The 22,582-nt window shown below is 52.4% G+C and overlaps 9 protein-coding genes across 9 annotated transcripts; 4 read left to right on the plus strand and 5 right to left on the minus strand.

Moving 5' to 3' along the window:
* Positions 1-6: 6 nt before the first annotated feature.
* PG994_011111 (flavin-containing amine oxidoreductase) lies at positions 7-1,885 on the minus strand (the record flags this gene model as incomplete). Its single annotated transcript, XM_066862520.1, has 4 exons — positions 7-606; positions 664-1,179; positions 1,310-1,666; positions 1,742-1,885. 4 exons carry the CDS (start codon positions 1,883-1,885, stop codon positions 7-9), a joined length of 1,617 nt encoding a protein of 538 aa, XP_066711630.1.
* Positions 1,886-3,982: 2,097 nt separating this feature from the next.
* PG994_011112 (uncharacterized protein) lies at positions 3,983-5,581 on the plus strand (the record flags this gene model as incomplete). The annotated part of the gene is made up of 2 exons (XM_066862521.1): positions 3,983-4,806; positions 4,870-5,581. 2 exons carry the CDS (start codon positions 3,983-3,985, stop codon positions 5,579-5,581), a joined length of 1,536 nt encoding a protein of 511 aa, XP_066711631.1.
* A 587-nt stretch (positions 5,582-6,168) lies between these two features.
* On the plus strand, positions 6,169-7,603 carry PG994_011113 (uncharacterized protein; the record flags this gene model as incomplete). The annotated part of the gene is made up of 6 exons (XM_066862522.1): positions 6,169-6,330; positions 6,471-6,748; positions 6,892-7,018; positions 7,105-7,206; positions 7,274-7,348; positions 7,403-7,603. The coding sequence occupies 6 exons, from the start codon at positions 6,169-6,171 to the stop codon at positions 7,601-7,603; spliced, it is 945 nt and encodes a 314-aa protein (XP_066711632.1).
* Positions 7,604-8,075: 472 nt separating this feature from the next.
* PG994_011114 (uncharacterized protein) lies at positions 8,076-9,280 on the minus strand (the record flags this gene model as incomplete). Its single annotated transcript, XM_066862523.1, has 2 exons — positions 8,076-9,075; positions 9,135-9,280. The coding sequence occupies 2 exons, from the start codon at positions 9,278-9,280 to the stop codon at positions 8,076-8,078; spliced, it is 1,146 nt and encodes a 381-aa protein (XP_066711633.1).
* Positions 9,281-10,196: 916 nt separating this feature from the next.
* On the minus strand, positions 10,197-12,463 carry PG994_011115 (uncharacterized protein; the record flags this gene model as incomplete). The annotated part of the gene is made up of 7 exons (XM_066862524.1): positions 10,197-10,296; positions 10,356-10,547; positions 10,595-10,773; positions 10,853-11,060; positions 11,149-11,255; positions 11,411-12,301; positions 12,419-12,463. 7 exons carry the CDS (start codon positions 12,461-12,463, stop codon positions 10,197-10,199), a joined length of 1,722 nt encoding a protein of 573 aa, XP_066711634.1.
* Positions 12,464-13,490: 1,027 nt separating this feature from the next.
* On the minus strand, positions 13,491-16,009 carry PG994_011116 (uncharacterized protein; the record flags this gene model as incomplete). The annotated part of the gene is made up of 9 exons (XM_066862525.1): positions 13,491-13,676; positions 13,760-13,976; positions 14,045-14,133; positions 14,202-14,902; positions 14,955-14,984; positions 15,039-15,129; positions 15,181-15,328; positions 15,404-15,642; positions 15,737-16,009. The coding sequence occupies 9 exons, from the start codon at positions 16,007-16,009 to the stop codon at positions 13,491-13,493; spliced, it is 1,974 nt and encodes a 657-aa protein (XP_066711635.1).
* Positions 16,010-17,571: 1,562 nt separating this feature from the next.
* On the plus strand, positions 17,572-18,024 carry PG994_011117 (uncharacterized protein; the record flags this gene model as incomplete). Its single annotated transcript, XM_066862526.1, has 2 exons — positions 17,572-17,753; positions 17,808-18,024. 2 exons carry the CDS (start codon positions 17,572-17,574, stop codon positions 18,022-18,024), a joined length of 399 nt encoding a protein of 132 aa, XP_066711636.1.
* A 66-nt stretch (positions 18,025-18,090) lies between these two features.
* Positions 18,091-19,149, plus strand: PG994_011118 (uncharacterized protein; the record flags this gene model as incomplete). The annotated part of the gene is made up of 3 exons (XM_066862527.1): positions 18,091-18,345; positions 18,395-18,817; positions 18,871-19,149. The coding sequence occupies 3 exons, from the start codon at positions 18,091-18,093 to the stop codon at positions 19,147-19,149; spliced, it is 957 nt and encodes a 318-aa protein (XP_066711637.1).
* Positions 19,150-19,179: 30 nt separating this feature from the next.
* On the minus strand, positions 19,180-22,452 carry PG994_011119 (Sec34-like family protein; the record flags this gene model as incomplete). The annotated part of the gene is made up of 6 exons (XM_066862528.1): positions 19,180-19,596; positions 19,648-19,888; positions 19,964-20,178; positions 20,258-20,546; positions 20,603-21,028; positions 21,212-22,452. 6 exons carry the CDS (start codon positions 22,450-22,452, stop codon positions 19,180-19,182), a joined length of 2,829 nt encoding a protein of 942 aa, XP_066711638.1.
* Between the last annotated feature and the right edge of the window lie 130 nt (positions 22,453-22,582).

Raw genomic sequence — 22,582 nt, forward strand, 5'->3', positions numbered from 1 at the left:
GCCTACCTAAGAAACAGGAGCGTTCTTGGCCCGGCCATAGGCATCTGCTATGCGTCTGCCGACAGACTCCCCACTCCAGTAAGCCCCTGTTGCCGTTCCCAGGGCCACAAAAGGCGCCGTGTGTTCGCCAGCAAGCCAGAGCCCTCGTTCGGGGAGACCCTCTCTCATGACGGCAATGTCTTCATCGCCCTCCGTCATCCCTACCTGAAAGTTGCTATAACTCCCGTTCCCAGCAAGGTCGTCATGTAGCCAGTCGGTGGCAAAAGACCCCACGGGTTTGCAGTCGGATGATTCGGCATCGTAATGGGGGAGCCGTGAGTAATAAGGTCGGAAGAAGTCGAACAGAAACGCCTCCTTCTTCTCCTGCGTCTGGAGCTCTCTGACCTTGTTGGTCAAATATCGGGACTGGTCGCCATATGTATAGAAGAGCAATGTGGGCTGAGATGTGGCAGGGTCCAGGGAAGCCAGCTCAACAACCTCCTGTGTCCATTTTTGAGGGTTCGACTCGAGGGCGTAACTTGGTGCGAGCCATTGGCAAAATCCCTTGACAATACGACCCTCCGAATCGGGGATAAGCCAGAATGCCTTGGGAAAGCTAATATAGACCTCCAGAGTAAGTCAGCATGTGAGTAACTTCTGTTCCAAATTTTCAGTTGGCCGTACCTTCTCGAGACAACCGTATCCTATACAATTAATCGCCTTGGTTAATCTAGGGGGCAAGGCGGGAACAAAAGCCTCTGGATGCTGTTGTAGCCAGCCAAGGGGCGAGGTGACAACAACCTCGTCAAATTCCAGATCCCCATTATCGGTGACCAGAGTGACTTTGTCAGCGTCGTCATGGGCGTTGATTTGGGCCACCGTCGTGGATAGTCTTATATCTGCCCCCTCTTGAGCAGGTTTGGCAATGGATTCTAGAATCTTTCGATATGTGCCCGCGCAGAACAGATTCTCTCCATCGATACATTCTTCGAGCCAGAAGAACTTCAGAGACTGGCTGGTGATAGGGCTTCCAATGAAGGAACCCCACATTTCAGCCATCTGGAAGACAAATTGACGTTTTGCGGCAAAGTCCGGTTTGCTTTCAGGTATCCTTCTGGCAACCTCTACTTGGAAGAAGTCCCAGAGGCTTTCGTCGGGACTAATCGTAGCCGTGTTCTTATTACTGTGCCGGAAAGCATCCTGGTATTCCAAGTCAGGCCCGATGCCAAGTGAAACTCATATACGCAGGGCGATAAAAACCCGACTCGGTATATCGAGCAAGAGTCACAAGAAAGGAGTAGAATGGGCCTGAGGCAAAGCTGCAACTGACCTGTATGATCTCCCACATAATCGTGGAATATACTTCCCCATCTGCCAGTGCAAGAAGCCGGCCGACTTCGTCGAATAGATATGATTCCGTGTCCCAAGTGCCCACCTTAGTATTGGTCTGGTTCGCGATGTTCAATATCGGATTGTCATTGGTGCCATGGATCCAGTTGGGCCCTAAATCGATGGAATGTCCGGAAGGAAGCTGTTCCTGGTGCACTCGGCCTCCAATACGATCCCGGCCCTCGATAATAGTCACCTGAAAGCCATACTTCAACAGCATGTCGGCACAGCGAAGCCCAGTAAGACCTGCTCCAATAATGCCAACATGAGGTCTATGGCTGAGGTCTCTGAGGCGTTGCTATCAGGTGTTAGCGTCCGCACCTAGCCGAAACTGGGCCTGTCCTGAAGAATACGAAATAGTAACGACACTCACCTTGCCCAGTCTTGAAGCCAGACTGTCCTCCATTCTGAAATCCAGCTCAACGATACTGTGCAGGCGACAAGTCTTCAGATCTTGCCAGATGCGCGACGAACCGCGCCGGGACGGACTAGTATATGATATCGAGTAAGCATCCATGATGGTCAAATATTTGATAACAAGCGTGGTGTTGAATGGTGATTCGATGCAACCCTGGACGAATATCGAGGTATAAGAAGCTTGCGAACCGAGCAGCAGGAAATCGGGGTGTTCGGATTACATGTAGGACTTGGAGCTTTGGGGCAAGGAAAAGTTCGCGTTATATAGGTGAATCAGTATATATCACGAGTGAAGAATCAATACCAGACTGCTGGTCCAGGAATAGAGGTGAGCATAGCAGTGAAGTTCGGGGCTATACCCGGTAAATCAGCTCGAGTTGGATGCAAATCGGCCCTAACGCACTTGGCGACCACCTTTACAAGTGGATTTAGTCTGTGTGTCCAAGTACCGGCAGGGTAGCCATGGCTGAGTTGACGTGGTGGGTGGATGGCCAACGACGACCTACTGTAGGACACGCCTTCTCGAAATCCATATTCCTACTTAGTAGGTATGGTTCCCGGTTCCAGTAAGTACTTGCCAATGTGTGTGAAGTACTTAGATAAGGCCACTTAATCGCCCAAGACCGCTGGGGAATAAGTAGAAGGGGGTAGGCACTACCGTTCTCAAAGTGGCAATCATCGCAAAAACGCAGCCAGCTCCCCCGGCCAATCAAGGAGTCGCCACGAGATTGATCGGGCAGGTGCCATTGGGCATGACCTTTCATTATGGGCAGGAAGGCCCGCAAGCCGGCTGAAATGGGATACCCCGGAGTCGAAGGAGGCAGGGTGGATGGGTGGGTGTGCGCGAGCGAGTGGGTATTGACTTGAGTAGCACACATATACATACCGGAAGAGAGCACTTGCAACGGGCAAGTAGAGGTTTCGAGCTAAAGACAAAGGCATCAAAGTCCCGACCTTTCTGCCTCTAAAGGTAGTATGTAGATGTTCGGAGACAGGCACGAAAATCAGCGACGGAAGAAAAAAAAACCCAATGCGGGGATCCTGTCTAACGCTCCTTCAATTGGTAGCCTACGATATTCGGCCGATGTTTGCAATGACAGATCGGACTTGGACAAAACCTGTTCGCGGGTCACCTGGGGCCAATTAGGAGTCGATTTCATGCATTGCTACTTTGAGAGTATTCAGCTGCAGCGAAGACCCTGGGCCCTGGGGAATGCCTTGATAATGAATGCAGTGGAGATAGTGTTTGGTATACTGAACGTGCTGTTCTTCTGGAAAGTAAAGTACATGTAGGGATACTATTGAACCCAACCTATAATTTCAATATCGGGAAAATAACTAGGACTAAAACAACTTTGCATAGTTCAAACAAGATTCGATCTTGATTCGGTTTCCTCTAAATCTTTTCCGCTTCTGGGCTGGCTGATCCGATGTTATTATTTGACCGACGATACTCACTTCACTGGTACCGACCGTTACGCCTTTAAACATGGTTGCCCTACCACAGACTCGGTGCTGGCCAGAATCACTTTCTAAACCGGACATGCCCGACGGGAAGAGGCTCACTTCCTTACTCGGTTGCGCATTTGCCTGAAATGCTTTTTACATGTACCAAGCCTCTATATTTGGAAGACGTCAGAAGCATGACATGTCGCACCTGACCTTGACTCGTGAGCCATTTCAGAGGCTGGAAAAGTGTCCCGCCAAATCACATGTAAACATGCTGCAACCTTCAGTCAGTTTGCTAGGTTACCAAGGAATATTCATCAGTCAGGTAAGGAGACTAGCCCAAGTCAGGATGATGTAAGCGGGGAACGCTAGCTGGGATAAGGAATAGCTTCAGCAGGCGCCAGCCAATGGCGGCCCTTGGATTTGCACTTGGCGAACCCCGGATGCAAGCTTGGTCCAGCCCGTCCAGCCCACTTGAGCCGAGGCATCTCGAGAGATACCCGAGACCAACAAGACCCTTGGTGGTACATACAATGCGACACAAGCTCACGAGGCGTGTTCATATACCCTTTCTTTCTATCCCTTCGGTAATCTCTGGAGACATTCCGTTCTCCTAATCCTCTTTTCTTCTCTCACCTCCCATCGAGCCAAACGTCGCTGTCCATTCGGAAGCATCGTTCGATCCGTCCTCATCCCTTATTCCAACCCACCTTTCTGTCCTAGAACCCATTCCACAAACAGCACAGCAATGGCCAAAACATTCTCGCGCGACGAGGTCGCCAAACACAAGACCGAGGAAGACGTGTGGTTTATCATCGACAGCAAGGTCTACGATGTGTCCGATTTCCTAGACGCCCATCCCGGTGGTGAGGCTGTTCTGCATCAGGTGGCCGGCACCGATGCCACCGCCGCCTTCTACAATCTCCACAGACAGGAGGTCCTGGAGAAGTACGAGGATCTCTGCATAGGCACTATACAGGGCGAGAAGCCGTCCGTCATCACAATGAAGCCCGGCGATCTCAGCCAAGTCCCATACGCCGAACCTCTGTGGCTCACGCCCCAATTCAAGTCGCCCTACTACAACGACAGCCATCGCCGGTTACAAAAGGCCATGCGCGTATTTACCGACACCTACATCACCCCCGAGGCGCAGGCCCGAGAAGCCGATGGCAAATACATCAGCCAGGAGCTGATCGACCGGATGTCCAAGGCCGGCATCTTACATATGCGACTCGGTCCTGGCAAGCACCTGCACGGCGTCGACCTTCTCGGCGGTGCCGTCAAGGGCGAGGAGTTCGATTACTTCCACGATATGATTATGGGCCAGGAAGGGTGCCGCTCCAATGCCCGTGGTTTCCAGGACGGAAACATGGCCGGTATGGTCATCGGGCTGCCGTGTGTAATGAACTACATGAAGGATGAGAAGCGCAAGCAGGCCATCATGGACGAGGTCTTCAGTGGCAAGAAGAAGATTTGTTTGGCCATTACAGAGGCATTTGCTGGCTCGGATGTTGCTGGCCTCCGCACGACGGCTGTGAAAACGCCGGACGGAAAGCACTACATTGTCAATGGGTATGTATTCTTTCCGACCCCTTTCTTCTCCTCGAGAGAAGTTTACTAACCACGAGTGTGCAGAACGAAGAAGTGGATTACGAACGGAGTGTTCTCCGATTACTTCGTTACTGGTGTGAAGACTGACAAAGGCTTGAGTGTCCTGCTGATTCCTCGTGGTGAGGGCATCGAGACCAAACTCATCAAAACGTCGTATAGTACTACTGCTGGCACAACCTACATCACTTACGACAACGTCAAGGTGCCTGTTGAAAATATCCTCGGCGAAGAGAACAAGGGTATCTACGTCATCCTTAGCAACTTTAACCACGAGCGATGGACAATGTCCTGCGGTACGATCCGTGGCATGCGGACAGTGGTCGAGGAGTGCTTGAAGTGGGCGCACCAGCGAATCGTCTTTGGTAAGAGGTTGATTGACCAGCCTGTCATCCGACAGAAATTGGCCAAGATGATTGCCCTGACGGAAAGCCATCAATCATGGCTCGAGACCATCACGTACCAGATGTGCAACATGCCGTACAAGGAGCAATCCAAGCACTTGGGTGGCCCCATTGGCCTCTTGAAGATGTCGGCAACTCGCGCCGCCCACGAGATTGCGGATGAGTCTGTCCAGATCTTCGGTGGCCGCGCCTTGACTCAGTCCGGCATGGGTCGTGTTATCGAGATGTTCCACAGGACTTACAAGTTTGACGCCATTCTGGGCGGTGCCGAGGAGGTTCTTGGCGACCTCGGCGTCAGACAAGCCATGGCCAAGATGCCCAAGGCTGTGTTATAGATATGTGTGCGCGATATGTATGGGTACCGATAAGGGCGTTGAAGATATATAGTGCTTCTTTCGCGCTGCTACGTTATGAATCTAGAGAACATAGGTCTTCGATGGAGTGGAAAATTGACATCTCAATGGAAACTCGCATAGCTGTTTGCCAACATGTGACCGTGGGCCCCCCTGCTCAAGCAAGCATCATTTAAGATTCTAGATAGCCTTTACGACAGCCGAGTACTGCAAGCCGGCCGTAGGTTGGAGATTCCGATGTTATCGGCGACAATCCAAAGTCTCAAGACTCCAACAGCTCGGTGCATCGCTCCCCCACAGTTTGCTCCTCCTGGCCGGATTTTACGGCTTTGGGATCCAAGTATACCTACAACTGTCTCTACGGTGGTCAAGTACACAGGCTTTGGGCGCCAACTAATGCCAGGTGGTAATAGTGTACACAGTTTGGTATAATTAGCCTTGGGTTCTTCTACTATGCTGAACTGAAGGGGCCGCCAGGGCCCTGCCGAATACACATATAGTCCTACTCGAACTGCGTTGTTGACGTGATCTTGCCCCCTTCCACCAACTTCGACTACAAGCATGCAATCATGAGCAGCGCCAGTACCTTCAACCCGAACACGGAGCCGTATGTCACTCCCGGCGAACGGCTGAGGAACCTTATATCCCAAGACGGCATATGTGTGCAGGCACCAGGTGTATACGATGGCATTTGTGCGCGCGTAGCCATCGAGCAAGGATTTCAAGTCGTGGTAAAAAAGCCTTTCTTCTTTTCCCCCTGCATTCAGCTGTCTTATAGAGAAAGAATAAAGAAAGAAATAGTATACCTAGCATAGCCCTTTCTGGAGAAAAGGTGGCTGTGGAACTGACTGTGATATCCTATTTCCAACAGTACCAATCCGGCGCCATGACGACGGCCGCGCGCCTGGGCCGCGCGGACCTGGCCTTCGCGTCGCTCAACGACTTCGCGCAGAACGCCCAGTTGATCGCCAACCTCGACCCGTGCGTCCCGCTCGTCGCCGACGCCGACACCGGCTTCGGCGCCCCGCCCAACATCGCCCGCATGGTCCAAGTCTACCACCAGAGCGGCGTCGCGGGGTTCCACATCGAGGACCAGGTCGCCAACAAGCGGTGCGGGCACCTGAAGGGCAAGGTCGTGGTAGACATGGAGTAAGTTCTCCTTATCCTTGGGAGTCAATCGTCTTGGTCGGAAGAAGGGGGGGGGGGTGTACCCCTTTTGCCATGGAGATAGGGGCGAAAGCAGTAGTCGCAGCAAGCAGCTGACTAGCCGACTTTTTGTTTGCTGCTTATAGAACTTGGAGGTCGAGAATACGCGCCTGTGTGATTGGTCGCGATTCGATATACGGCGGTAGCGACATCGTCATCATCGCGTGGATGGATGCCATGGCGATTGAGAGCTACGATGCGGCGCTCTCGAGAGTAAGTCCAGGCGCTACACATCTATCATGATTATAAGAGGGCAGGACTTTAACAAGCTAACCACCGACTACTGGCTTTTGCTGCAGTTCGTTGACGCACGAGAATGTGGAGCCGATATGGGTTTCTTAGAAGCCATCGAGACGGAAGAGCAGATCAAGAACGCCGTCAAGGTTCTGGCTCCTATGCCGGTATGTATGACCGCTTGTGTACTTATGCTCGAGTCGACCAAACCTGACTGATTGCTCTGCGAAAAAGATCATGATCAACTTTGTGTCAAGGGGTAAAACACCGTGGTTCCCGGTCGAGACGTTGGGTGCCTGGGGTGTCAAGGTCAGTGTTTCTCCCTCGTCCCCCTTACTAATATGCTAACTATAAGGCACACAGCTTGCCATATACCCGGGACAGGCCGCCAAATCGGTGTTACAGACCATCAGGGAGGCATACCAATGTCTCAGGGAGACGGGCAAAGATCATGCCGAAGCCAAGGGCTTGGATCCTCGGGGCTTCTTTGACATCATGGGCCTAGAAGGGGAGGTGGAAATCGATCGGCTTGCGGGTGGTGTTGGTTTCTCCCAAGGGGCCTAGTAACCAAGTAGCCCGAAACAAAAATAACTTGTTCCAAAGGCCAGTGCCTCCGTGAGGAACCTGTCCATCCTCGTGGAAGCCACGGAGAGAGAGGGAAGGACTGTCACTTATGAAAGAAATGCCTGCCATGTTATATGGGGATAAACAGATACATATGCGGACGGTTATCATCATACCACTCCCCTAGAATTGAAGCCTGTGCATTGTGTCCGGGGGCAACTTCGGTTACAATTCTTATCAAGGTTGAGCGTCCATCGAGTTGTCAAAGCGTTATTGCGCGACGGGGGTTTTACATACACCACGGCATGTTACTCGGAGGCAAAGTTGATCAACGAAAATTGGGAAAATATCTATGTGCATTACACAAAGTTGCTTTACAAGTCATCGTTGTCACCGCATAAATCTCATTCCATATGTAGTATTTCATCTCTCCGCTTCTGCCTCCCTGGAAACCCGACTTTCATGACATGACTTAGTGGTCTGCCGCCGCCGCCGCCCGCTTCGCCAGTATTTTGGCCATGTCGTCCTTCGCGACGACGGGCTCCCACGGCTTGAAGGGCATCCCCATGACGTCGGCCTGCCGCCGCTCGTACGTCTTGAACGCCTCGGTGATGCCGCTGCCCCGCACCCCGCCGCGCACGGCGCCCGGCCGCACGTCGCCCCAGTACTCGGCCCACGCCGGCGGCAGGGCCTGGGAGGTCGGGACGGAGACCCAGAGGCGCAGGAGGTGGCGCTTGGCGTCCGGGCCGCCGTCGTCGTGGTCCTCGAAGCCGGTGCGCGAGTGCAGCGTCACGAAGCTGTTGAGCAGCTGCATGTCCCCCCGCTCGAGCTCCATCGAGTAGCAGTACGCGTCCGACGGCATGATGGCGTCCAGCAGGTCGAGCGCCTCCTCCTGCCGCCGCGTCAGGCGCGGCACCTCGGCGAAGTCGCGCTGCGCCGCCGCCGTGTTCTTCCGGTTGGTGCGGGCGCAGAAGACGACTTCGGGGCGGCCCGTCGCCGCCGCCGCCGCTTGGCCGCCGCCGAAGATGGGGCATCGGTAAAAGGGGGGCTGCGAGCTGGGCTCCTGCGTGCCCTGGAAGCTGTGGAACCAGCTCTCGCCGTCCTCGAGGACGGGCAGCAGGTCCGGCCGGAGCTCGTGCACGCGGTCGCGCAGCGCCATGGAGCTCATGACCTTGCTGGTGCCGCCGCGCTTGGCGGTACGGCGGCAGAGCAGGGAGACGACGTCGCACGAGTCCTGGTGGAAGTCAAGCCCGGCGTTGGTGTTGTACCCGCGGCCGCCGCGTGCTTTGTAGCTGCCGCCCGCGTCGCGCACGTCGTTGATCACCTCGCTGGCCCGGTTCTGGGGTCGTGCCACCCCCATATACAACCCCATGCCCCAGTAGGCTACGCGCAGGTCCGGCTCGGTCCACTCGTCCGTCGGGAACCCCTTGACCAGGCACATGCCCCACCGGCCCTGCGTCGTGGCGATCGCCCTCTCGAGCGCGCAGCGTGAGACTTCGGGAAGGGAAAGTCGGCTTGCTCCATGTCCAACAGGGGCTTGTTCACCTTACGAGCATGCTCCATAGCTGTGCGAAATCCTTCTACCTCCTCGGGTGTCATGCGCAAGATCCATGTGTTCTCTTTGAGGACATCCTCCGCCTTCCAAGCCTGTGGACCTCCTGGCGCTGCGATGGCCATGTTAAGCAAACAGGACTCGATACACTAGAAGAAGCACTGGTTAAATATCGGTTTCATGTTTGCGATCTGACATTTGAGGTCTCAGGCAAGTCATATCAACTATAAATGCCGGGTTGCTATCGCCTAGTCCCGTAACATAGCAGCTGCATGGCCGTGGATCTGACCGGATTTGGCGGATTCTCAATACCGGGATCGGCGGTGTTGGAGTATACACATCTTGCAGTGGATTAAAGTCCGGCTGCCAGCATGCGGGCGATCGAAAATTCAGTGAAGGCGCCTACTTGTAATCCACCCCAACTTTGTCTCAGCCTTGCCAAGCAAACCCTATAGGGAGATAGTGGCCCCCGGGAACCAAGCGAACATAATCGAAGCCCGCAAACCCCGTTGGTTTCCGGTATTTTTGCTCGATTGTATTAGGTTTTAAATTTCAGTACTTCGACTACCAAGTCAGAACCCATCCCAACTATATAATGTAGGTCTGTCCGACCTTATATCCGAACGAATCAATAGGGGTCACAAATAGATTGGCATGAGCTTTGGGTTTGACTTGGTTTGCACTACAGGTCTACTATTGGTGTGAACAGATCAAAAAAGTCAAAGGACCCAACTCCGGTCCCCGTGCCATGAAAGGCGTCCAACGGTGTCATGTTCGGCATGCAGTGCGAGTGCAAAGACGTGATCCATTGCCCAGCCCTGCATCAAGTTAGCTTCGGCCGGCCTGCTCAGTACTGGTGTGTGTGGGTGAGAAGACCTACGCTGACCCGGCCAATACAGGGTTTCTCGAGATTGTGTTTCGTGTTGCGGTCGAGATATGGTGAACCGATTTATCAATACTTGCCACGTTCACGACGCTCTATGCAGTTCCGAAATATTAGCACTGATGGATGACGATACCAACTCAATTGGCTGGTCTATATCATACCTGTTCCATTATGCCAAGCCACACCCGTAACCTAGTGAGAGCGTCAAGTTGAATGTCTAGGTTGTCGGCTTCTAACAACATGATGTCAAAGCTCCTGCAGGTCGTTACGTGAGTACGCGGTGCTCCATTAGATCCGATAGTTATATCACTTACGCTGCCACAAATGATGAATACATGGCGACGTATGTCATACGTGTACCGAATGTTCGAGTATAGCTGACAGCCATTTGGTTGGCTGTGATGCTATGTTTCAGGCAGGTCCCGACATGGCCTGCCGCCGTGGCAATGTCGTCGGGGCTGGAGGTGATACGGAGGAGTAAAATACTCGAAGCATGGTAGAGCATCCTGGAAAAGGGTCAGCCGGCGCGTGAAGAAAGGCCCTCGAGACTCACTGCAGCATAAAGATCCAGGGGGGTGGTGGCAGTTGAGTGGGGTTGAACTTCATAGTGTCTGGCACAGATTTCCACATGTTTTCTAGGCGTTGGCGGGTTCGTGCAATAAAGCCCATTCTTTGACGTGGGTTGAGAGCACCTTCTGAGCTATACAGTTCGACGATAATGTCATGAAGAATCTAGATTTTTATTCCCCATATAGTGATGAGCTGAGAGCTGCCTGTAATGCGGGGCCGGGGGAACACAGGGTGAACTTACCAGACACAGGCTGGCTAGGAAACGGAAGGCCGCTACACGTTGTTTGGGCTGATAGACATAGTTGACCAGTGCTGGTGGGCAGTTAAGAGGGTTAACGTAATACGCCGTCCAGGGACCTTGGTCATCGTCGAAATCAGCCATGCTTGACGGGTCACGCCCACGTCGTGGCGCAAATGTTGGCTCGCGACCCATGGCAAGCGACATGGCCCTACGTGAGCAAGTAAGTAATGCGTCGCATAGGTGTGAGTATTGAAGCGGCGCGGTCCTTGGTGAAGATATAGATAGTCATCACTTACTTATCCCACACGAAAGCAGACCAAAATAGCCTATCTCGGGTCGCCCGGTCTTCATAAGAGAGGTCCGAAACGCCTGCCACATTTTCAGGGGCAAGATGAATACCGAGCTACAACAGTTTAGTTGCCCAGTCTTATCACATGGTCTAGAATGTGACAAACCCACATCGTGAATCATCCGAAACGCCTGTATGAGAGAGAGGGTTATTAGTCCATCCTCACTCTATGTCGTGTACGTCTCTCGCGTATAGAACAGAAGACTGACCAGGCCGGCGTGATTCCACCCCTGGCTCACGTTGCCTGCTGCACATTCCCTTCCAGAAAGGAGCAGTAGCCCTTGGATGGTCGTAATCTTGTTCGGGCCTTCCATTTCCTTGGCCAGGTACTCTTTGGCTAACTGTGAGAATAGCCTTTCTTGCGTAATCCGTTCTTCTTGTTCCAGGCCATCGATCTTGCTGGTCGCCGAAGTGTACATGGCCATGAGCAGAAACTCGGAGAACATGGGGCCTCCTAGTGCCATGTCGCGCATGAAGGTCGAGCGATCGATGATGTTGAAGACGGAGTAGCAGAAGTAATAGTCGAGTAGGGCATCGCCCAGCTTCGGGTCGACGGATATGTGCTTGGAAGTCGCGAGGGCCTGCAGAATGCGGGCGTATTGTGGATCGTCCGTCATCCCGGGCGGAATGGGCGACGATGTCTGGGGCGGGGCTTCACTCGCGACATTCGGGCCCCTAATCCAGCTGGTGAGGCCGTGGTACGTCACGTTGCCCGATGCATCTACCGTCAAGCGATACTTGGCGCCGTCGTCCGCCTCGGCTGGACTATCGGCCATTTGAGCGCCCCTTTGCAAAGGAGCGGTCGCTGGAGTTGAGCCCTTTGCGGAGGGGGTTCCTGGTGGGCTGCTCCAGCCCTGACCAGGTGCCAAGTCGAGCATCTCCTCCATCTGTCTCATCCTTTCCTCCATGCGGACCATTCTGTCCTCTAATTGCACGACATTGGGCTCGGGCGACTGATTGGAGCTGCTCGACGTTTTCGAATTCTGAAGCCGGCGCAACGGTCGCGCAGATGCTGGTACCTGGCACTCTTCGTGAGTATCCTTACAGCCACCACAGCGAGGCCTTATACCGTCGCAGGAGATCTTCTTCTCGCGGCACGCCTGGTGGCAGAATCCGTGGTCAGCCGCCGGCCTTTTCTTTTTTTTTTTTTTTGGCTTTTCTTTCGTTCCATGACACCTTCGGTTATGAGATATGGGGACGGAGGGGCTGCTACTCACCAGGCAGGAGACGCCGTAAGGGCGCCTGCGCTTCTCGCCGGCCATACTGGTTTTATGATGTCGATGGCCCGTCTATCACCATCTCAGCAGTCCACGCAAATCAAAATTTGGACTGCAAAACAAAAGCGAAGCAGGGAAGAAAGCGCCATGTCTCTCTCGCAACGCCAATGATCGCCAGCCAATGCGCCCTATCATATCACCCTGGTCCTGATAGGCCCTGGATGACCCCCCGATATCGATCCGGGGTAGCTGATACAGATTCTCCACTCCTCCTTAAGTATCCACCCTGATGACATGAGCTTCAGGGCCCCCGACCCGGCGGACTGGGTGCTTGCTGACCTGAGAATAACCCATAGAAGCCCGCCACGACATAAGGCTTGTACGTCACAGGATTATTTGGGGAATCCGCAAGAGAAACGCCGATGATAGTTCAGTGTGCCGTGTCTAACACCTGTTACTGTTAAATAATCCCCGGCAGCAGTTACCCAGCCCAAACGACGTATGATTACTGCGCTTTGGCAGGATTGGATTCCAAGTGTCACATACCCTGGTCGTGCAGCCGAGCGCCCAGGTAGGTAGGTACATACATCATACCCATGTTGTAGAGCACAGCACCTTGTCGTCTACGGCCATCTCCCGCGGTTCAGCAAGGAAATTACACACCAGGCAAATCACCGAAGGATGCTAACCGATAGGGACTCTATAATAACCTGACCGCGGATGTCGTCCTTTACCCAACTGGTGCAAGTGCCTTGTCTAGACTAGGAAGGATTCTTCCAGGTATTATCTCCTGTACGCATATCGCGCCGCCAACTTCGACTGTGCTGACGGCGTCACCCGTGCCGTCAGGACAGGAGCGTATCGCTCATCATTCGCAAGGGCAATAGCAAGGGTAGTCCAGAGGTCGCTGATACAGCTATGCTAGAGAGACGATGGTGTGACCAAGTACAAGTTGCAACATATGCGAACCATATCGACTATGGCTGAATAGTAATATTAATATCAAAAGACACACATTTCGTTCAAGACAACCTAACATGCTCCCCCACTTGCCCCGGGATGCAGATGCGGGCTATAAACGGCCCCAAAGATTCCAAAGCGACGGGGGATCGGGCTTCTCGTCGATGCCCCTGAAGCGAGCTTCATGTAAGTTCCTGATCTTGTTGACCACTTTCTCTGAGTTCGACAGATCGACCAAGCTCCATTTCGCCCTGCGGATCAACTTCAAGAGAACCCACAGGCCAATGAAGCAGATGAGCTGGAGAGAATTTATATTAGCGCTACAAGTACTGGGGAAAACGCAGGACAAGTGATGGTGTAGATCACCGACGAAGTTCTTACCGCCATGTACGAAGACAGAAAAGGTTCGGGTTTCCAACCGACCCACAGAGACGTGCCGTTAGATACCACGAGGATGAAGAGACATCCTGCAAGCGACACATAGGCCGTCACCGGCTGGAGTGAGCTACGATAGGGGTAGTCGTCCGGGCTGTCCTCGTCCCAGCGCCGGACCTGGGAGATCTTCTGGGCCTTCAAGACCTTTTGGTGGCGGTGGATGCTGGCAGAGGTCTGGTTTAGCTCTAAATAGCCCTTCTAAAGGCTTGGAAGGAAAAAGCTGCTGCTTACCAATGATAGAAACGGATAAAGGCCCAACATTCGCAGGCCCATACGATGATGACACCGACGGATCCCATCTCTGTCAGTACCTCGACAAACTATTTCGGAAAAATGAGCAAGGGTATTGCGCATCCTAGCTTCTGGAGGGAGTGCATGATATGCTTACCTTGCCAATTCCGGTACTGTCGACAAGATGCAGAAAGGGTATCCAGCAGAATGCCAAAGCGGAGAGAACCATGGCTCGCATTGGTACTTTGCGGCTGTTGGTCTTACCGAAGTAGGCAAAGGCTCGCAAATGCCATGGCTGGCCGGGGCCATCGTCCAGGCGACTGGTGAGCGCAAACAGACTTCTCGAGGCTACATACAGATTTGTGCTTGCGCAGGTCAGTGCTGTGAAGATCAAGAAGGCATTGATACAGTTCGCCAACGGGACGTTGACGCCTTTGGCGATAGCCACAAAAGCAGACTGTGTACTATTAGTATGAGTTGCTTCAGGCTGTGTATTATCAGTGCCAGTTGCGTCTTGATCCCCCTGGGTCCAGCTGAGCCGTGGGAGCTGTCGGTCATTCCACTGAATGTTGAAGGACGCCAAGAGACCGCCAATAGTGTAGGCAACCGTAGCCAGGGAGGGGATATAGATAGAGGAGAACTTGATAGTTCGCCCGATGAGCGTCTCACTCTGAGACTTGTGGCTGAGATCTGTGCTGGCGCGCCGATCTTCGGTTTTGGGCCACCGAACCTCCAAAGCGCATGCCGCAACAATCTCGACGCCGACGTAAGCGAAAGCCGCTATGGACAGGGAGATGAAGAACGCTTCAATCCAGTAGTTGGTAGCCTTTTCGTCCCTTGGTGTAGGATTGTTCCAGTCTGCCTCCTTATCAGCGGTTATCCCTAATGCTATAATGATAGATTGACTGACATTGAGTTCCTAGGGACTTGTCCGAGCCAACTGGGCAGAGTCAGAACACAAGTTGAAAGAGTTGTCCTGGACCGAGATACGCACCACCGGTATTTACCACTATCATCGCAACCATGATCACGACGAAGAATGTGACCTTGAGTGCGCCGAATATGACTTCGAGAAACCCGTATACCTAGGCACTCATTAGAACTCCATTGCTCCGCACCACCTATCGTTTCCGTACCTCGATGTTGGTGGCGTTTATAATAATCATGATGACAGGAAGGACGAGAAACATGACTATCGCCTGTAAGACTTTGTCGTTGGTCCAGAACTCGGTTTCTGCGGCGACGGTCACAACTAGGGCGGAGAATGAAACCGAATAAGTATACCTACAGAGCGTCGGCGGCGTTCTGGTCAGCCTCCACGATGGCAATGCAACTAACGATTTATGTCAAGGGACTCACCAGTATGCGAGCCCAACTGCTATGCCCAGCTCTACATCAACGAACTCGCTCACATAGACTGGCAATGCACCCGGGATCGGCCAGATACACAGCATCTCGGTAATGCATTGCATAACACCAAAGGCGAGGAGCCCAACGAGCAGAAAGGACAGCAATACAGCCATTGGACCGCCCAACTCGAGGATTTGGCCGCAGCGCCAGTAAAGCCCCGAGCCCAAGGTACCATTAATGGTTATCATCTAGCAAGGGTTAGTCACCTGGATGCAGCAATTGCCATCGCTACCGCTTGGAGATAGGAGGGAGGGGGGTTGAGTGATCTGACGATAGACTTACAAACAGATGGATTCCATGCAGTCGCCGTCTCACCGTCCTGTCGAGGTTTGCTTTCTCAATGATGACTTTCTCTGGATGACGAGTGATGGTATCTCTGTCTGGCTCTTTAGAGCTGTCGCTGCCCTTGGGGTTTTGTGCTTGGGCTATACTGTCTGCCCGGGTCTCAAACAATTCCAGTGGTATACCCTGGATTACAACACTTGCATCTGCGGTGCTCTGTGGCCTCGAAGGTCTGGATTTCGGAAACCAATCCGGTATCCAGTCGGCCTGCATGGTCATTGCCTAGTTGCTTAATCTCGGTGCGACAACGTCGAATCGTCTATGCTTGAGAAAGAGAAGGGCGATTCGACAGAGGTCGGGGGAGCGAATACACCTAGGCATAAATGTATGGTGTTGAATAGAGATTGGCCCTGCTCGTACATCAATTGGGCGGGAGCTGAATGACCATGGCCCGCCTCAGTCTCTGGATTCCTTAGAGGTCTCTCAGTGTAAGCGGCTGGCTTACCGAGACAGTTAGTCAACCGGGCTGCAAAGATGGAATTTGTTCCGTTTTATCTGCCGCCAGAGACCAATCACGACAGGGTGCGCAGCCCTCGCGGCCGCTCAGCTGAACCCGCCCGTACAGGTGCGACCACACCCTATGACGCTTCGCTCCGTTGCCCAGAGGTACAGCCTGCTTGCACTATTGGTAATCTGGCAGCCCCAGTGCCGCGGTGACGATTATCCTGTAAATGTAGATGGAGTCACAGGTCACCTGAGTCTTGGTGTTTCTTATCTGCCTGGAGCGGCTGCCTTATTCGCTTCCATAAGAAACTTGCGTTGGGTAGTTGAAAGTCCATGGTTTCGAGTAACCCAACACTCTTCACGAGGAACACCAATATTACTAGACCTTATTTACTCCATAACGATATATACTTACTCATTCCATTTGCATCAACTCAAAACTACAAGTGCCGATGACAGACACGCAGGCAAAACCCGCCGGGCCGATGAGGCAAAATGCGACGACCCGCTACCTGAAGAAAGAGAGCCTCCAGAAGTTGCTGGAGAAGCTTTTCCCTGGCCAAACAGATTTCAAGATCCGGGTACGAGGCATTCCTTAACCGACAAGTGTTCGCAAGTAGTCTCTTGCTTGCTTTCTTGCATGCTGACTCCAGAACGGCTGCAGTTGAAGGAAGACCAATGGTCCTTTACGGCACCAACGGAAGTGAAGGAAGTGAGTATGCCTCGGCCGAGCCTACACAAGGCATCATTCAATCTTCTGCGGCTGACTTGCTTCTCCCCCAATTGAATAGGAATACATCGAGTAAGTGCATTCTGTTCCCCTCCTGACCTCAAGGGACCTTCGTTGGCAGCAATCAACGCTCGGTACTCCCGATGTGATGTGATGGCTGACCATGCCCGCATGCAGTGGCGCCCGAGACGATTGACCAAGACTGGGGAGGGTGAGCGTGCGGGATGCAGATTAGCGTAGGCGCAGGGGAGGCGCAGCGCTCAGCGCAGCCATTGCATGCCAATTTGTAAATTTTAGGGAACTTTACAAGTATGCCTAGGTAAAGTACCTAGGGAGCTGGGCAGAATGATCGGGGGGGGGGGGGGGTTTAAGACAGTTTCTTTTCCTCTTGTCAGCTTTGCTCATTGGGCTTGGTCGCATATAGATCGGGATTTGGCCGGAGTTGGCGTTCTGTTATACCATACAATAAATACTCAGTAGTGCTCAACTGTGCCCTATACTTACTTGCGTACCCTATCTGCCCTGCCTATTACAATTTCGTTTGGTCCTGGTCCTGGTCCTGCAACGTTTCAATTTCATGAACAACCAACCTACTGGTACCATGGGCACAATAGATATGGAATGCTTCGTCGAGAAGATCACCGAAGCAGTGAAGATCCTCGATGTTCCCATCTCCAGCTCGGGCGGTCTGGGTGCAGCACGCTCCCATGAGTCTACCGACCTGGAGGACCTGGTCAACTATCTGGAGGACGCATCGCATCAGAGATACGCGTGTCGCGTTATGTACGGTTCCTCCACCCCTTGCTACCACGCTCAGTCCTAATATGCGGAGGGTAGCTCAATATGTCAACGCAACTCCTGGAGACCGCTGCAAATAACGGAGCCTATGCTAGATTTCATTGTGCAGAAACATGGAACCAGCCCTTCCTTCTCGGAGCTCCCGTCGTGTTTCTACACCCGGAATCTTGAACTGGAAGAGGTCTTTGGCGTACCTTTCACAACCAGTACACAGGATTCGTGTCATGGTCAGTACCCGCGATGTTTTATTTGCTAGCAAAAGCGTACAAGTGCTGAAAAGTAAACAGAGGTGTTGTACACCTTGACATACCCTGAATTCAAGATGTCGGCGGGAAAATGGGTGCTGAGGCAGAGTGGGTTATATCACCGATATAACACCATGACATCGCAAAGCATATACATCTTACTGAATCCGATGCCGAGGTCGCAACTGCAGGAACAGGTCTCGGCGCATCTTCGAGATCGCCCCCATACAACCTTGATCGACCCCTTCTGGCTCCATCGGCTTTTGCTCTCGACACATCTTCCGGCTTGGAGACAATATATTGCCGCCCAGGAAAAAGAGTTCCTTCCAAAGGTAGGTTGCAAACATGTCATGCAAGACGGCTCTAATCAGGGAACTATAGGCGAATAGTACTTTTGCGACATTCATCGACGAGCCATTGCGGCTAGGTTATGATACCTTGAGTACTCTTGTCGGTCTCCAGAATCGCTTCCTCCAAGTGCCAGTGATCATGGAGCACACTACCGAGCTGTTGGATGAGCTGAAAGGGTGGCTAGTCGACCTATCCGATCCGCATCCATCCCAACAAACCATCAACCTTGGGACCGAATTACGGAATCACAAGCGTCACTGTCAAGCCTACGCTCGATCGGCTGAATACCTACAGCGTCGCGCCCAATCCGTGGCCCAATTGCTCTCAGATACCTTGTCTTTCAGAGACCAAGTCGAAGCCAAGATACAGAATGGCAATATGATCCAGTTGAACAAGTCGGCGGTATTCATCACAGCTCTGACTCTTCTATATCTCCCGTCGTCCTTTGTGGCTGTAAGTTTGAACCCCTCTGTTGTGTACGCGACTTGAACTGAGTGTGATGCAAGTCAATCTTCGGAATGAACTTCTTCGACTATGATATGGACACCCGGCGTATCGTCGGGACTTCGATGGTGTGGATATATGTCGTTGCGTCGGTGATCCTGACGTCCATTACGATGCTTTTCTATTATTGGCTGCTGAAGAGAGACGGGGCGCTATTCAAGTCACTCGCGCCCAAGGTTCGTGTCACTGCCGACTGGGTGCAAACACCATTCGCAAGTATGACACGCCGCTTGACCAATCGAGGCAATGCCGGCGTTGAACTGAAGGAATTGCCGATATGATGACTGTTTGGTAGACCTTCTCGCTATTATCTAACCAGGAAGAACCACCTTATAGATTGTGCCGCGCAACGTTGAGATGATGATGTATCTCTCCTCGGCTTGACTGGACAGGGTAGATGCGAACTCTTCGCCGTACGACAAACCGTATAACGGGGCGAGAGTTGCAACCTCGACATCTTCTTCTGGCCGAGGGATGCCAAACTCCATGAGTATCATTTTGTTGTTTGCTGATTGTGTCCCAAGGGCAAAGATCTTGTCATCCTGCCAGCTCGTGAGCACCTTCACGAAGCGATATCCCCTCACTACTGTTTGTACATCACGAGAGTTGTCATCAAGACGAACACTCCGGATATGCAGGTGTTTCTCGCGCGTGATAATGGCACAATTCTCCTCTATATGGAGTGGAGAGAATGTGGTGAACAATCTAACGGTGCCACTATCGAGACCCTGAGAACTGTAAGCGTGATGGTGATACCGGTCTTGCTGGTGAAGAATTACCTGTGACTGTATGACAAGCGTACTAAGTGTCTTTTTCTCCGGCGAGAAACATAGCACCGGAATCTTGAACTCCCGAGTCTTGACTGTGAGCTCTGGCTGTATCACAATGTATACTTCGTTCTGATTCGAGAAAGATAAGTGCGTCACATCTGCCGCGGGAAAATCCAAGGGCACAAATCGCCACGGTTCTTCATTTGAGAAGCCAGCTCCGCTTGAAGCAGTGTCGGAAGCCGATTCGCGCCTGTTTCTCAAAATCAGCCAGCTGTACCGGAAAGGGGAGGGGGAGGAAACGAAATGGTTTGCGTTCATAACTCACCGCCGCTTTGTGAACTCGACCAGCGTTGATATGTTACTGTAGAAAAGACAACCAGGCTCTCTTTCCCCTTCTTCGTGTCTGAGAATGCAAGCAAGCCATTTGCTGCTGTCTGATATTGCGACCTTTTGTATTTCTGGCATATGTAGCGAAACGCGGTCGAACTGATCAAGACTGACATCGACTGACGGCCCGCGCCGCAAGTCAAAGATGTAACACTTGTGAAAGTGGGAAGATTAGTATTCACTATATGATATCGGGAGTGTAGGAGGATTTGGTCGAGTAATAACCACTTACATCAAAATTTGGCTTCGTAGTCGATGCGATTAGATACCTCGAGGTCAAGCTAATGCACTGCCAGAAGCATTCCTTGTCTTCGAGGACGTATTCAGCTCCAGCAAGAACCAGACCACCAGTACCTGTATGTGACAAGGACTCTGATGTGAACAGTGCAATCATGGTGTCGGTGTAGTATGCGACGAGCGTTCCGTCACGGGACACAGCACAACCCTTGAAGGCCCGGAATGTTGGTATCGTCCATTGTTGTATATGGTGATCTTGCATGGGATTTTGGGGACTGGGTCTCCTATAATCGATGGGTTGGTTAACTCTGACAACTCCAAAGTTATTCTCAAGGCGTACCTGAGGTATTTGACGAATGGCTTCATCCTGAATCTTTGGGTTGACAGATTTTGCTGCGATCCAACCTCCGGATCACCTCCAACCTCGCTTCTGAGAGTCCTTAAGTGATCATATGCATACTTCAGTTTCGAAGAGACTGCCTTTGCCGAGGTGTTGCGACGTTCTCCCTGGTCAACAATTAGGACCGACTTGTCTAGGTAGTCGAGTACACCCTTGAACACATCGCCTTCTTCCGTGCTCCTAGTGTACGCTTGTCGTATAAGCCTTGCATGCCATCTTTTGACTGCCGGGTTTGTTTGAGTACGAGTGAAACTGGTTGAGGAGCAGAAGAAGCGGTCCATCTCTTTAGCAGCTGGCTGTTCTGCACGAGACGTCGAGAATTCATCGACGCCTTGGTAACCTGCGTCAAGGTACGTAAAGATGATGCTAACGATGCAACCCAGAGACCTTTGGCAAGCCTTGCGAGTTAGACCGTTTCTCTTATACCTACTATTTCGGGGACGGACAATACAGGAGCCAAGGGCGCTGACCCTGGCTTTGTGGTGGTCAGGTAGCGGCCACCACTAATGCGACAACTGAGGATAGGGGAAGGAAGCGAGAGTCGCTTACCAAACGTCACTTTCAGTCCTCATCCGCTTTTTGGCCATGGTAGACTCGGGGGCTAGATAAGTCCCCTCACCGCGCCGGTTTATGGTTGCAGATACCGACATGTCTGCTGGCTTTCGGCGGATAAAGCGTCTGTCGAACATTCGCTCGGGCCCTTCGCCACGATCACCATGCTTGATTTTCACGCGAGACATACCGAAGTCGCTCAACTTCCATATGTCACGATCTTCGCCATCAATGTTTTCGCGGAAGACCAGAATATTGGCGGGTTTCAGGTCCATGTGGTAGCAGACAACTTGTTGGAGATCAGAGGTGCGAATGTCGTTATGCAAGTAGGCTAGTCCTTCGGCGAGACCTTCGGCACTCCGAATCAGGTCTGCTTTCGCAGTTGATGTCGTGGGACTGTGCGGATTGATCTTCATCATGTATTCCTTCAAGTCGCAAATGGCGAGTGGCATGAATAAGCTGTATGTGTCACCCACCTCGAGGCTTCCGAGGTTTTCCAAGATGTTGGGGTGACCACGAGCAGAACTTCCCAAGATGATTTTCATTACATTCGCTTCATCGGATGCCTCGAAGTCGGGACGTAGGATATAGTCTTTGCGGGCCATCGACCTGGGCTTGTCGTTGACCATGCCCTCTCGAGAATTTACGAAATGGCCTTTCGCTATCTTGACCGCGTAGACCTTACCAAATGCCCCTTCGGATAGCGGCGTCTCTTCGAGGTACGGAAAGCGACGACCATCATGTCTTTCGACTATGTTCTGCTCTTTCTCGAACAGAACTACCGTGCAGAAATAGGCCTGGTTCTTGAGGAACTGATCTGCGGTTGCAACGTCGCCGAAGAGCTCTTCACAGTCGCCCCGTTCTGCGGGCAAGGTCCCCAGCACTCGTCCTCTTCGATCACGCCGAGGCCAGTCGCCTATCGCCACCAGCTTCGCCGTGAACTTTCGCGCAGCATCGACATCGCAGCTGGCAAAGATCAGAATCGCCAGAAACTCGTGCAGTTTCCTGTCTTCCACCCGGGAGGCAAAGTCGTGTCCAGAAATGCCAAATTCGACTTCAGCACTGTGCTTACTTGGTGCTAGAGAGCTGAAAAGATGCACGAGGCTGTCGAAATGTAGAATGCCCGCAGCAGTGCCACCGACAGCAAACCTCAGGGTTTCCTCATCGCGTCTTTCCAATTTGTGCAGTAGCAGTTTGTAGATTGTCTTGCACAAATCAGAGTAATGGCTTGAGGACATAGTAGTGTACCTGAGTCAGTACAGTAGCATTCGATAGCTAATGGAATATAGCAGGGTTATAGCGTGTACCTAAACGAGTGGAGTCTGGCAAGAAAGTGGAATTTCCAACGGGGGACCAGAAGCCAGCACG

The sequence above is a fragment of the Apiospora phragmitis genome, assembly GCF_038363925.1.
Source record: "Apiospora phragmitis strain CBS 135458 chromosome Unknown utg000010l:1.0-9815664.0:1.0-9183399.0, whole genome shotgun sequence".
Lineage (NCBI taxonomy): Eukaryota > Fungi > Ascomycota > Sordariomycetes > Amphisphaeriales > Apiosporaceae > Apiospora > Apiospora phragmitis.